Source organism: Anolis carolinensis, chromosome 4 (genome assembly GCF_035594765.1).
Source record: "Anolis carolinensis isolate JA03-04 chromosome 4, rAnoCar3.1.pri, whole genome shotgun sequence".
In the NCBI taxonomy this organism is placed as follows: Eukaryota; Metazoa; Chordata; class Lepidosauria; order Squamata; family Dactyloidae; genus Anolis; species Anolis carolinensis.
The window spans coordinates 120,870,009-120,885,050 of NC_085844.1; the positions used below are offsets into that span (position 1 = coordinate 120,870,009).

At 42.7% G+C, this 15,042-nt stretch overlaps 1 protein-coding gene across 2 annotated transcripts in view; it reads left to right on the plus strand.

Annotated features, from left to right (window-relative positions):
* LOC134292357 (enoyl-CoA hydratase EchA19-like) overlaps positions 1-15,042 on the plus strand; it is a 35,417-nt gene continuing 20,375 nt past the window's right edge. The window contains exons 1-2 of one of the 2 annotated variants that reach the window (XM_062977708.1): positions 1-267; positions 8,689-8,856. In XM_062977708.1, coding sequence (XP_062833778.1) covers positions 51-267; positions 8,689-8,856 — 385 coding nt within the window. In that variant the 5' untranslated portion in view covers positions 1-50. The remainder of the gene's footprint in view (positions 268-8,688; positions 8,857-15,042) is intronic. The other variant, XM_062977707.1, reaches the window with a different exon arrangement.

Sequence of the window (15,042 nt, forward strand, 5' to 3'; positions counted from 1 at the left end):
GGCAAGGATAGCACAAACCTGGAGGGGGCAGTAGTGGGAGGCAAAAGTTTATGCAAGACGACACGAGTGCGGTTTCAAGACTGGGATTTTCTTCTTTTGGGCGGGAATCCTCGTGTTTTCTGGCGTTTGTGATGTGCAGCCGCTTGTTGTTGGAGAAGGCTTCCCGTTTTGTGAGTGGAGAGCTTTTCCTCAGCCGCCCTTGGAGGCCATCGCCCGCCGCCATGCAGACGCGCTCAGCTTCTTCCAGTTCTGGAGAGCCACCCAAAGGTTTGTTTGTAGCTCCGGTGTCTTCCCTGACCGGCAAAGGGGTGTCGTATGGAGACAGAGGCCTCGGTTGTCGTTCAGGCAAAGAAACAAACAAACAAACATGAAGGAACTTACTCTTCCTCCTTCGGAGCGTGGATGGCTCTGCAGTGATCTTTAGCTGTCCTTCAGCGACACCTGCAGGCCGCGCGCCTGTACTACAGGACAAGTAGGAGAAGTTACAGTAGAGTCTCACTTATCCAACATAAACGGGCCGGCAGAACGTTGGATAAGCGAATATGTTGGGTAATAAGGAGGGATTAAGGAAAAGCCTATTAAACATCAAATTAGGTTATGGTTTTACAAATTAAGCACCAAAAATCATGTTAGAAAACAAATTTGAAAGAAAAAGTAGTTCAATACGCAGTAATGCTATGTAGTAATGACTGTATTTACAAATTTAGGACCAAAATATCATGATATATTGAAAACATTGACTACAAAAATGTGTTGGATAATCAAGAAGCGAGTCTTGGATAAGTGAGACTCTACTGTATTACAGAGTTGGGCTGTTGTGAGTTTTCGGGGCTGTATGGCCATGTTCCAGAAGCATTCTCTTCTGACGTGTCGCCCATATCTATGGCAGGCATCCTCAGAGGGTGGGAGATATATTGGAAACTAAGCAAGGGAAGTTTATATATCTGGAAGGTCAAGAGTGGGAGAAAACTCTTGTCTGTTGGAGGCAAGCGTGAATGTTGTAATTAATCGCCTTGATTACAGAATTTGCCATCAAGTCAACTTCGATTTATGGCATCTCCACTAGTGGTTCCCAAGCTCTGGTTCTCCAGGTCTTTTAGGCCCCTTCTACACTGCCCTATAAAATCCAGATTATCTGCTTTGAACTGAACTATATGACAGTGTAGGTGGAGCTCCAGGTGGCACACTGTGTTAAACCGCTGAGCTGCTGAACTTGCAGACTGAAAGGTCATAGGTTTGATTCTGGGGAGCAGAGTGAGCACCCACTGTCAGCTCCAGCTTCTGCCAACCTAGCAGTTCGAAAACTTGCAAATGTAAGTAGATCAATGGAAGATCTAGCGGAAAGGTAGCGGCGCTCCATGCAGTCATGCTGCCCACATGACCTTGGAGGTGTCTACGGACAAAGCTGAGGGCTGAGAAACCTGTTGTTGTGCTGCAGAAGAGGCCAGAAACATCTCCAGCCAGCCTGCCTGTTGCTGCCTCTGGGACTCCTTGTGAGTAGACTGCAGCCCCAGGCCCTTTCCATCTGGGTGTGACTCGGCACTTCCTAGGAAGGAAGCTACATCTATAAAGCCTGAGTCCACAAGGCCCTGGTAGGGCTGAGAAGCCTGCTTCCCAGAGGCAGCAACAGGCAGGCTGGCTGGAGATGTTTCTGGCCTCTTCTGCAGCACAACAGCAGGCTTCTCAGCCCTACCAGGGCCTTGTGGACTCAGGCTTTATAGATGTAGCTTCCTTCCTAGGAAGTGCCGAGTCACACCCAGATGGAAAGGGCCTGGGGCTGCAGTCTACTCTTGTGAGTAGACTGCAGCCCCAGGCCCTTTCCATCTGGGTGTGACTCGGCACTTCCTAGGAAGGAAGCTAGGCTGAGAAGCCTGCTGTTGTGCTGCAGAAGAGGCCATCTGGAGGAAGAAGAAGGCAGAGGAACTGACGTTGGCGTTGTTATTTTTCTCCCCTTTTCTGTTCTCTTCCTCCCCTGTTAAATTTATGTTGTTTTTAGTAATTATACTGTTTTTAATTGATTCTGGGCCATTAATACTTGTTGGTTAGTGTTATTGCTATTTTATAGGTTTACTAGGACTAGGTTATCACGCAATTCCCTAGAAATGACTGACATTTATGGAAACCATGAAATGTCTGAATTGTGCCAGCTGATGGGAAGGTCTTTTAGCCTAGTCCTCTCTCAGCTAGTAACCTTGAACGAGAAAGTAGATCTTCTTCTTAAAGGATTCTCGTTGATGGCAAATAACTTTCCTCAGCATGATACCCCTGGGGAGGGAATTAATATCATTGGACATAACTCAACGGAGATCAGTTGGCCCTCAGATATGATCGGAGAGGGAGAGATTGGACAATATAAGGGTAGCAAGGATGAAATACTAGACAATGGGGAAGCTGAGGGACGAGGAGATCTGTCTGGTGAACAACATGGACAGGGAAAAGATAAGAATATGGATTTTGAAACGGGAGCACCAAAGCAGATAATGAACACTTCGTTGGGGATGGGGTGGGGGGGCACCTGACTCCTCGGCAACTCGGTGTAGCGAGTTCGCTCACCATTTTGCAGACAAAGTCACTCAGATTCGTTCCGACTTGGACGCCAGTCTTGATGCATTGCCAGGTGAGGTAACCGAGGCATCTGTCTGTTCGATCTTGTGGGATTCGTTTCAGTTTGTGCAACCTGATGATGTGGACAAGATTCTTGGAGCGGTGAGGGCGACTACCTGTGCCCTAGATCCCTGCCCATCTTGGCTTTTAAAACAGGCCAGTGGTGGGTTAGTTGATTGGTTTGTGGCAATAATTAATGCCTCTTTGGGGCAGGGCAAATTTCCATCTAGCCTAAAACAAGCAGTGGTAAGGCCTATTCTGAAGAAGGCCTCATTGGATCCGACCAATCCGTGTAACTACAGGCCAATCTCTAACCTACCATTCTTGGGCAAGGTCTTGGAGCAGGTGGTTGCCTCTCAGCTCCAGGGATCCTTGGAAGATACGGATTTTCTGGAACAATCGCAGTCTGGCTTCAGGCCTGGGTTCAGTACCGAGACGGCTTTGGTCGCCTTGGTGGATGACCTCCGCAGGGAGCTGGACAGGGGGAGTGTGACCCTGCTGGTTCTCTTGGACATCTCAGCGGCTTTCGATACCATCGACCATGGTATCCTTCTGGGGCGGCTCTCTGGGATGGGCCTTGGGGGTACTGCACTCCAGTGGCTCCAGTCCTTTCTGGAGGGTCGTTCCCAGTTGGTGAAGCTGGGGGACACCTGCTCGGACCCCTGGCCATTGACCTGTGGGGTCCCGCAAGGTTCTATTTTGTCCCCCATGCTTTTTAACATCTACATGAAACCGCTGGGAGAGGTCATCCGGAGTTTTGGAGTACGGTGCCATCTCTACGCGGATGACACCCAACTCTACTACTCTTTTCCACCTAAATCCAAGGAAGCCCCTCAGATTCTGGACCAGTGTCTGGCCGCTGTGTTGGCCTGGATGAGGGTGAACAAACTGAGACTTAATCCTGACAAGACAGAGGTCCTCCAGGTCAGTCGTGCGGCCGATCGGGGTATTGGGTGGCAACCTGTGCTTGACGGGGTCGCACTCCCCCTGAAGGCGCAGGTCCGCAGCTTGGGGGTCCTCCTGGATTCGGGGCTGACGCTTGAGGATCAGGTGTCGGCCGTGGCCGGGAGGGCCTTTGCACAACTAAAACTTGTGCGCCAGCTGCAACCATACCTCGAGAAGTCTGATCTGACCATGGTGGTCCATGCCTTAGTTACCTCTAGACTGGACTATTGGAATGCGCTCTACGTGGGGCTGCCTTTGAAGACGGCCCGGAAATTACAACTAGTACAGCGATCGGCAGCCAGGCTTCTAACTGGAGCGAATTACAGGGCACGTTCAACGCCTCTGTTTAAGGAGCTCCACTGGCTGCCGTTTACTTTCCGGGCCCAATTCAAGGTGCAGGTTATCACCTACAAAGCCCTAAACGGTTTGGGGCCCACCTACCTTAGAGACCGCATCTCCCCCTACGAACCCGCACGTTCTCTTCGCTCGTCGGGGGAGGCCCTCCTCTCGCTCCCACCACCCTCGCAGTCGCGGTTGGTGGGGACGAGAGAGAGGGCCTTATCCGTCGTGGCCCCCCGGCTTTGGAACTTGCTCCCTAGAGAGATCAGGCAGGCCCCCACCCTCCTCTCCTTCCGTAGGAGCTTAAAAACCTGGCTCTTTCAAAAGGCCTTTGATGCTTAATCTGGTGTTGGACTGATCGATCTGCCCATTTTATAATAGCCCCATTCTTGAGGTGTTGCCAATGCTATATTGCACTTTGTCCATTTTAACTGTGAAATTACCTTCCCCATTTCGGCCCATTTCGGCACATGTTGCACGTTGCCTGGGTTCTATGAATTAGTCTCCAGTGTTAATATTGTATGTTTTATGTTGATTTTAATGATTGTTTTTACTGTAATTGATGTTTTTATTGTATAACTGTTTTATTGCTGTGTTTTGATATTTGATTGTTTTATCGGGCAAGGCCCCATGTAAGCCGCCCCGAGTCCCTTCGGGGAGATGGGGCGGGGTATAAAAATAAAGTTATTATTATTATTATTATTATAAAGCCGGCTCTTTGGTTTAGAAATGGAGATGAGCACCAACTCCCAGAGTCAGACATGACTGGACTTAACGTCAGGGGAAACCTTTACCTTTACCTAGATAGATACATATAATCCAGTTCAAAGCAGATAATGTGGATTATCTGCTTTAATAATCTAGATTATATGGCAGCGTAGAAGGGGTCTTAGACTTCAGTCCCAGCTAGCTTGGCCAGCAGTTAGGAATTGTAGGAGCCGAAGTCCAAAATGCCCGGAGGATCACAATTGGTTTGACACTGCTGCACTGTTCGGCACCACTTCGCCATGGCTCATTGCTATGGAATTGTGGTCACTGTAATATTGGCGAGGCACTCTTTTACAAGGCTAAAGACCTTGTAAAAGTACAACTCCCATGAATCTATGGCATTGAGCCCTGGGAGTTGAATTGGTGTCAAACTATTCTACCATTATAGATGCACCCCTTATAAATGGGAGACTGCCAAGAGCCCAGTTCACTGTGCAAGTGGAAAATGGAGGGGAAGGCAGAAGAATTCAGCAGCAGACTTTCCCAACAACTGGTAAGGCAGAGGTGGTGGAGAACCTTTTGGGCCCTGAGGGCCATTCCACACAGCCATGTAATCCAGAATATTAAGGCAGAAAATCCCACAATATCTGCTTTGAACTGGGATATCTGTGTTCACACTGCCATATAACCCACTTCAAAGCTGATAATGTGGGATTTTATTCAATTGTGTGGAAGGTGCTTGAGATGTATTTGGATATAAGTCGCATCAAGGAACCCAACCAGACCTTGGGCATAGGGGCATTGTAGTCCAAAACCTGAAGACAGCCAAAGGTTCCCCATTCTTATTCTAGTGGCTTTCTTCTTGAGTAAACCATGGTACTAAGTTAAGATTGTACTTGTAAGTGTGTCTGTGTGTGTGTGTGTGTGTTGGGGGGGGGGGGGGGGGACAGACTTGTAGCACTGTTGGTAATAAGTTGGCTGTCACTATTGTGGTTATTATTATGAAGCAGCACAATATAATGGTTTGAGCATTGGACTAGGACTCAGGGACCAGAGTTATCCTCAGCTACAGGAAGCCATATGGTGACCTTGGGCAAATATATTCCACCCTAGGAGTGTTTCTTCATGTGTAGAATCAGTGATCTATACAAACTCATTATCAAAAATGTTAAATGTTAATTTTTAAAAAGCATGTATATAAGAAGACTTATGTAAATAGTCCTTTGAGTCAAAATGGAATGTATCACACAATACATGTAACCATTAAGGTTAGAATCCATTGTTATTTTGCAGGATTGTACAAAATAAACTTCTGGAAAAACAATCTGTACAAACTCCTAGGGCCAGAAAGCATAAGGAATGAAAGTAAAATAAAATCAGAAAAAAACTTTTTCTTTTAAGGTATATCTTGAATCAGGTAAATTCTAATATGCTTTGCTCACAGTAAAATAAAATAAAATAAATGTCCCCAAACACCCTATGGGACACTGCTTCTTAAACTGCAGATCCCAACCCCAAATGGGTTCTTCTCAGTTCAGTGTTGGGGTCGCAAAACATTTGGCAACCATAAAAGCTTTCTGAATGCATTTACTCAAATCTGTTAGTAACAACATGCAATGTTTATAGTGGACTCTGCAGAAAATGCTTCAGCTGTACTCCACAAAATGCAAAATCAGCCTGTTTAGCGAGTCTTGCAAATGCTGATTTGTTATCAGTAAATTCATGATTTTTATACCTAATTGTAAATACCAGGGATGATATAAAAATTTCTCAGGTGGAAATGAGTTGTAGGTGAAAGGCATTTAAGAAGCCATACCCTAGGGCCATGGTGGTGAAACTATGACATGTATTCCAGAAGGGATACGCAATGCTTTCTTTCCTGGCGCGAGTTGTTTCCCACTCCCACTTCCTCGCTCATCTGCCCAACTTGCTCCCCCCCCCCCGCTCCTTCCTCACTTGCCACCCCCTGAGTGCCCCCTCCCCTTGGTTTGGGCACTTGGTCCTAAAAAGGTTCACCATCCCTGTCCTAGGGGGCATCAGTGGCATGCTTGTCGTGTTTTGGGGACTTCCTGGGACTCTAGAAGCTTTTTGGGGTATTTCAGAGCAACAAATGTTTGCATAATTCTACAATGTTTTTTCAACCCTATGGTAAGGAGACTCCAGTCATGGTAGAAGTCCCCTTTATATCTCATAAGACTCATTTTGGAATTAATATGGGGAGGGGGAGTTTTGGATTTTTTTTTTTTTTGCAAAAACAAAAACCAAAAACAAGCCTTTTGACCTTGAATGGAACATAGTGCGAAGAGGACTCCGATTCAGATTCTGGGAATTATCATTAAAAGTCTCTCTCCTCTGGCATACTGCAATGCGAATCTGAGTGTTTCAGAACATTATTTAAAGCTAAGCAGGTTCCTTGCCTAAGAAAACACTATGAGAAGCATGTGGTCTCCATAAATAGACAGGCAGCTTGAAGACACATGCACAAGATGCTTTCTGGCAAATTAGTGAACTGTACCATAGCCCATTAAAACATCTGTTCATTACTATTAATCACTATGAAGTGTTTTAATTTTTCTCTTTGTGTCCAGCATTGACCAATTCTTCCTTTTGTGTGGCTTGCTCTTTCATCCTTTCTTCTTTTCTTGTTTAATGAGTGAAAATGGTCAGACTCAAACAAACTTAATCTGGCCCATGCATTTAGCAAAGTTTCTGAAGATGTGGTAAAATTCGAGCTTGGATGTCACTTTTAAAAAGGCTACATTACTGCTATCCTGTTCTCTGATTTCCTTGCTACTCTTTTTAGAGAATTACATTTTCTTCCTACTTGTTATGTGCTACTTTTTGTTTCTTTTTCTGGAGTGAGTCATTAAAAAGAATGGTAAAGTTTGTTAAAATTGTCAACATATCCCTTGAAATATTTTGTCTTGAAAAGGACATTGATAAAATGACAAATAAATGTCCATTATTACAAAACAATGCCTCATTACATTGGTTTGCAAATTAAACATTATTATACTTTTATTAGGCAGGAAAAGTAACATCCTACAAGGAAATGTATTTATTTGCAACGTGTTACTTCCAAGTTCTGAGTAAATGTACTTCAGTATATCTCTTTGGAGCCCCTGGTGGTGCAGTGGATTAAACCGCTGAGTTGCTGAACTTTCTGACCAAAAGATCGGCGGTTTGAATCTGGGGAGCAGGGTGAGCTCCTGCTGTTAGCCCCAGCTTCTGTCAACCTAGTAGTTTGAAAACATGCAGATGTGGGAAGGTAGGTAATGGTGCTCCATGCAGTCATGCTGCCCACATGACCTTGGAGGCATCTACAGACAACGCTGGCTCTTTGGCTTAGAAATGGAGATGAGCATCAAACCCAAGAGTCGGACACAACTAGATGTCAGGGGAAAACCTTTACCTGTACTGTAACTCTTTACCTGAACACATTATTGCTAACATATTATTACACTATGTAGCAAAATTTGATTTTTTTCTGTTCCTGGTTTGAGCGTGTTATTTCCTGTTTAATTGTGCCGTACTTATTTTGACAGTAGTTGTTATACTTCAGAAGCTTTGTTTTTGTGGCTGACATAAACTGTGTTGAAGTGATTAAGATTCTATGAGATATTTATTGAAAAATTATAGCAAAATATGCTGCAGAATGTTCTGCAAAAAGTTTAATAAATGTTTTCCATGTTTTTATGATAGAACCAATTAGGAAATGATTCTTGTAACCCAGGAACAAAAATCGCGTTACATAGTGTTGTTGTTATCATCATCATCATCATCATCATCATCATCATCATATCCTACCTTTCATTTTTGAGACTCAAGGCAACTAGCAATAGTATAAATATACAAATTAAAAGAATGTACAAGTTAAATTACAAGTTAAACAATTGATGAAGTTATAATAATCAAATATTAAAAACCTTAAATTTGATTAAAAGATAATAAAACTTAACAATGCATAAACCCCTTCAGTGATCCTTTAACTAACTATGGATTATTATTACCTCTGTAAATATATAAGAATGCCTGTCTAGTTTTAAGGAATTTCCCATCAAGGTTGCAGCTTTATTTATTTTGTTATTTCAGGTAAAAAGAACGTAATTACTGAAATCCATGGGACCATCATGGCAATTGGCATTAACAGGCCAGAAATCAGGAATGCAGTGGACCAGGAAACTGCAAAGTTGCTTGTACAGGCTTTCAAGTCATTTGAAGAGGACCGTTCCCTGACAGTAGCAGTGCTTCATGGATTGGGTGAGACCCCTGTATATTCAGCTTGCAACTGTCAACTGCAACAAGATTTCTCCTGATGTACATTTAAAAAAAACTACCAGTAAAGTATTTGCCCATAAACTCATATTCCCTGAAGTGTCTTTCATCTGAAAAGGAGCTCCTATGTCTTGTCTGAATTAAGATTCTTTGTCTTGTTTGGATTAAACTGTGTTCAGTCTCATCCATTCTGTTTCTGGTGACAGACACTGGTTCTTTAGAGTTAAGCAAAAAGGAACAATAGAGGTGAACACTTACTCTCCCAGTTGTGTTATGTGTATATTAAACAACACAGAGCACAAAACAGGACCCCAGAGCACACTGGGGGACAAGATGCAAAGAGTCAAACAAGAATCCTTTGGTGCTGCCTTCTGAGATATCCCCTCCAGAAAATTTATTTATTTATTCATTTAAAACATTTATATTCTGCCCTTCTCACCCCAAAGGGGACTCAGGGTGGAGTACAACATATATACGGCAAGCATTCCATGCTGGGAAATAAAATGATTATATATATACACAAACATTAAAAACATTAAAACATTAAAATTAACTGTTTAAACCAACTCAGGACACCATGCTGGCTGTGGTCAGCGGAGTAGGTTTCCTATTATTGCCTCATTGCACTTCCCCAAAGGCTTGGTCCCACAGCCAGGGATTTATCATCTTTCTAAAGGACAGGAGGGAGGGGGGGCTGATCTAATCTCGCCAGGGAGAAAGGAGTTCTATAGCCAAGAAAAGAGTAGTATCACTGTAAAACAGTATCTCCACGATCCATTTCAGTGAGTTACCATGGTTGATGGTATTGAAATAATAATAATAGTAATAGTAATAATAGAGAGGGTGGTCTAGAAATAAAGTTTTATTATTATTATTAATTTTAATTTTATTTCTTACCCGCCTCTTCTCGTGGCTTGAGGTGGGTTACAACATAGCTAAAAACACATAATCATAAACATTATATAAAATAGACATATTAAAAATATTTCTACAAAATACGTATATGAAAATACACAGAACAAAGATTAAAACATAGTAAACAAAAGAAGTGAGTTTAAAAGTAATTGTTAAAACTGACTGGTAGGCTGTTAGAAGAGATATGTCATCAGATGTGTTTTAAATTCGAACAGCTCATTTACCTGTCAAGTCTCTCCTGACAGGTTGTTCCACAGTCTTAGGCAGGGGTCCCCAAACTTTTTAAACGGGGGGCCAGTTCACGGTCTCTCAAACCGTTGGGGGGCTGGACTATAGTTTTTTTTAAAAAAACTATGAACAAATTCATATGCACACTGCACATATCTTATTTTGAAGAAGAAAAACAAAATGGGAACAAATACAGCCTCAATGTTAATTATCATCATAATCATCATCAAAATAATAAAGGGGGTTGGAAGAGACCCCTTGGGCCATTTAGTTCAACCTCTTCTGCCTTTGTGCACCAAAAGCACAAACAAAGCACCCCTGACAGATGGCCACCCAGCCTCAATGTTGTTGATAATAATAATAATAAATGCTTGGAAGCATTCGACTTGTGATTTTGTGATTCGAAATCCAGCATATAGATCTCATTTCCTGTGTTATACTATGTCTTTGTACCAACAACAACAACAACAGAGTTGGAAGAGCCCCCTTGTGCTATTTAGTCCAACCCCCTTCTGCCTTTGTGCACCAAAAACACTAGTAAAGCACCCCTTAATAATTAATAATTAATTAAATAATAATAAAAATGCCATTATAAATAAGCAAAACTTTGGAAGGCATGTACCAGGTGAAGGAGGAGGAGGGCCGGATAAATGGCTTGGATGGGCCGCATGTGGCCCCCGGGCCTTAGTTTGGGGACCCCTGGTCTTAGGGTTCTGCTGTCATGACTCGGACCAATTAAAAGGTCCTCTGGGTGTTGATTGTCAATCAGCTTCTGGCTCATTGGAGTAAGGATCCTCCAGAGGACCTACGTTTATGGGGTGGATTATATGGAAGAAGGAGATCCTGTACGTAACCTGGCCCCAAACCATATAAGGCTTCCAAGACCTCATCTCCATTGCCATATAGCTAGTGCAGACTCATATAATGCAGTTAATGCACTATATGGCAGTCTAGGTAGCACCCAGGAGCTCCAGTTCTGTTCCCAGCAAAGGTCATCTACCAGGGTGACTAAAGCTATCTCTGCCCCATAGCCAGACCTGAAGCCAGAATGAAATGGATCTAGATAATTCATCTAATCCGTTGAAGCTGAGAGATCACCACAGGCTCAAATACTTTATCCAGAAAACATATGATGGAAACTGGGTGTTTTCTGTCAAATGCAGTGGGCTCTAACAATTTTCTTACAGGAGCCTCATTTAGGTATGTTGGAACCCTTCCTTATTCTAGCAGTGCATTAACCACTTCCTCTACCATTCCACCAGTCTTCTTCTGGACTTTTTAATAAGCCAGAAAGGACAAAGGTCTAGCCCACATGTGATTGCTCTCACCTCCTGTCCATCTCCTTGGTGAATGGGTTTACATCATTAATAAGAATCCTTTATCCAAGAAGGGGAATTGAAATGTTATAGCAGCAGAAAGTCAGAGCCCCCAGTGGTGCAGTGGGACTGCTGACGTGAAGGCTGGGATGCTGACCTGAAGGTTCCCAGTTCGAATCTAACCCAGGAAGAGCACAGATGAGCTCCCTCTATCAGCTCCAGCTCCATGCAGGGACATGAGGGAGCCCTCTCACAAGGATGGTAAAAATATAAAAACATCCGGGCTTCCCCTGGGCAACATCCTTGCAGACAGCCAATTCTCTCACACCCAAAGCGATGTGCAGTTTCTCAAGTCACTCCTGACACACACACAAAACAGAAAGTACAGTGGCTATAATCAGGCATAGAAAAATTGGATGGGTGGAGATATTATTGAGAGTGGAAATGGAACATTTCTAGTCTCTTGGAAAACTGCTTTTAACCAGAAAGCTAAAATGGGAAAACAATTTGGCTCAGCCATTAGAAAATTGACTCTAGTGATAAGAGAGACCAGGCAACATGTAAAAATTACAAAGTTTCAGCAATTTAACGTGACAGTATAATGTATTTTCTGGGGGGAAATCAAAGCAGACCTGGATTTCTTTTCCTTCCTCTGACCCTGCCTGCAAATAGATTTTCAGTCTTAACTAGTTTGTCCTGTAATTACTATGTTTATTTCACTGATAGAGGAAAACTGGATTCAGTTGAAATGAAAAACAGATGCCTTACTTTTCTGAGGGGAACAAGTAGAGATTATAGTCGGAAACCTTTTTTAAAAATCTGTATTTATATTTTAAATCTTTGTTCTTCCTTCCCACCCTCTGCAAAAGATATGTATACATAAGATTATTTATAGAACTGTGATTTGATTGCGAAAATTATAGCATTGGGCCATGACTCTAGAATAGGGGTCCCATCTGTTAAAGACATATCTGGGTGATGCCTGTTTTGTGGCCTTTCAGGCTCTGGGAGAGTCAGTGAGTTGATTTCCGTACAGTTGCAGAGCTCGATGTTAAAGTAAACACTGTGGGCACCAGCGCTTTGGTTTTCATCGTGGTGGCACAGTCAACAGCAGTTCTTTCTTCTTCTTCCAATGCACACAAAAGTAATGATTCCTCAGCCGCACAAGAAGAGTCCTGAATTAGCTCCTTCTGCAATGGAAGAAGAAGGAAAGATGGCTTGGTGATAAGGGTTGACACAGAGGACATGCAGGCTGGTTTTTGGAATTGTTTGCAATAAATTCTTGGAGGTGGTTAAAACGGTTTTTTAAATTGAAAAAATACTTTTTTTGATTAAAAAAAAGCAGACCTCCAGTGTGCCTTCCATAGGATTTTATTTTTGAAACTATTACAATGACATTCTGAAATGGAATGAACCAGTTGCATCTTTCTCCACACCCACAGCTTTTGGTGTCTCATTGTTACATTGAAGATTGAAAACCTAATGCCATGAAATTGGCCGGCCGAGTCCAATTAATGTGTAATTTGTTCCTTCTTGCTTCCTTAAGATTGCCTAAGGAGTGAGGCACTGGGAACAATGAGGCACTGGGAACAAAGTCATGAGTGGCAAACGTCCACATTTATTCATTCTTTGTAGACACACTAATGCTTTATTGTCATTTTGAGGCATAAGATTTTCATTGGCCGAAAAACTGTGATGGATGGAGTGTCCACACTCGATCCAACTGTGCAGGAAAGAGCATTTCTGGAACAATGTAGTGCGGCTTCCAGAATAGAAAATAAAGTTGTTACACAGTGACAATAAGATTTTTTTCAGGCCCTTTGGTGAGTGGGGTGTCCTTGGATGAAATGACCCATTTGTAAAAAGCCAAGGAAATAAAGTGTTCCCTCACTACTTTGCGGTTCACTGTTTCGCGGTTTTTCAATAAACTCTAAAAGAATACTATAAATAATAAAAATTGCAATTTACAGCCTAAGGAAGGGAGAAAGGAGAAGCTGAAGGGAGAGAAAAGGAGCCCAAGTGGCAATGGGAAGAGAAGGAGGCGATTTATCAACACAGATCGGTTGATAAAGACTTAAAATAGTGTATAACTACTAAAATAATGTATAAATATATATAAATATATAGCATCCCTACTTCGTGGATTTTCACTTATTGCGAGTGGTCCTGGAACCTAACCCCCATGATAAGTGAGGGAACACTGTACCCGAAGAGCGACATGTTTGCTAACCTTTAAAAGATAATACTATGGAAGGAGATTGCAAGTTTCCTTTGGGGTGGGGGGATGGGGGAGTAATCAGAAATTCAAGAGTTCATTTTAACTTCCTGAGCTCTGGACTATTGTACCACCTAACAGCTTCTTTATAGGTCTTGTGGATGGATACCTCACATGGACAATAAAAAAGGGAGAGAATTGAGACAGGCTGAAATAGTGGTTTTCAACCTGTGGGTTCCCAGGTGTTTTGGCCTACAACCCAGAAATCCCAGCCAGTTTACCAGCTGTTAGGATTTTGAGAGTTGAAGGCCAAAACATCTGGGAACTCACAGGTTGAGAACCACTGGAATGAAAGCTCATATCATTGAAAATTTGGCAGCCCCAGACCAAAGAGATCAGTGGGATGAAATGTAATAACTTAGAGTCCTTTTACACAGCCTTATAACCCAGAATATCATGGCAGATAACCTACAATATCTGCTTTGAACTGAGTCCACACTGCCATATAATAGAGTAGAGTAAGAGTTGACAAGGAGAAAATGGATCTGTAGCAAATACAGACTTAAAGCCTTGGAAATGCAGGTATTGCATGCTAATAGCAATTATATGTCAGTTTGTGGGAAGTTTTTTTGCTATGTTGATAGTCAAGAAGTGGGAAGCATAAATAAGATGTCACATAGTGGATCAGACTAGAACATAACTTGTAATCTTCTACCCAACATGGCTAGTCTACACCAACCTTCTCCAGACGTGCACTCTCCATATGAGTTAATTTACAACGTGGTGATTGATGGGAGATGTCAAACAACAGATGGAGAAGTGCTGATTGTGGAAGATGGTTTTGTATAGCGAGAATGCTATTTTTTTTCCTGAAAGTGGTTAGGCTTTTTCTGATCAGTAGATGATATGTCACAGGAGACTCGAGGTTGTTGTGCATCAGTATCCAAATTCTGTAATATGCTTGTGGCTTGCTGAGATCCAGCAGCTTGCACTGGCAAGAGCTTATGCAAGCATGACATAGTGTTTTTACTATGGACTTATAAACATTAAAAGTGAAGAAAGTATTGGCCTAAGTCCAACTGTTAATTCCAACTAGAAGAGACCTGTTGAACATAATGTCAATAAGCCATTGATTCAGTGGTTCTCATTTAGACTAATAATTGAGTTTAGCCCAAGCATGGGCAAACTTTATCTCTCCAGGTTTTTAGGAGTTCAACTCCCAGAAATCCCAGCCAGTTTACCGGCTGTTAGGAATTGTGGGAATTGAAGTCCAAAACACCTGGAGGGCCGAAGTTTGCCCATGCCTGGTTTAGCCAGAGGTGGGAATCATACAGCCTTTCAAATCTTGTTTGACAGCAACTCTTAGCATTCCACAGGTAACTATACAGCCTAAGACTGCTGGAACTTCAGTCCGACAGGTATATCAGATGGCCACAGGATTTCTACCCTGAATTTAGGACATTGTATGTTCTTGAGTGGTAAGATAAGGACATAAAG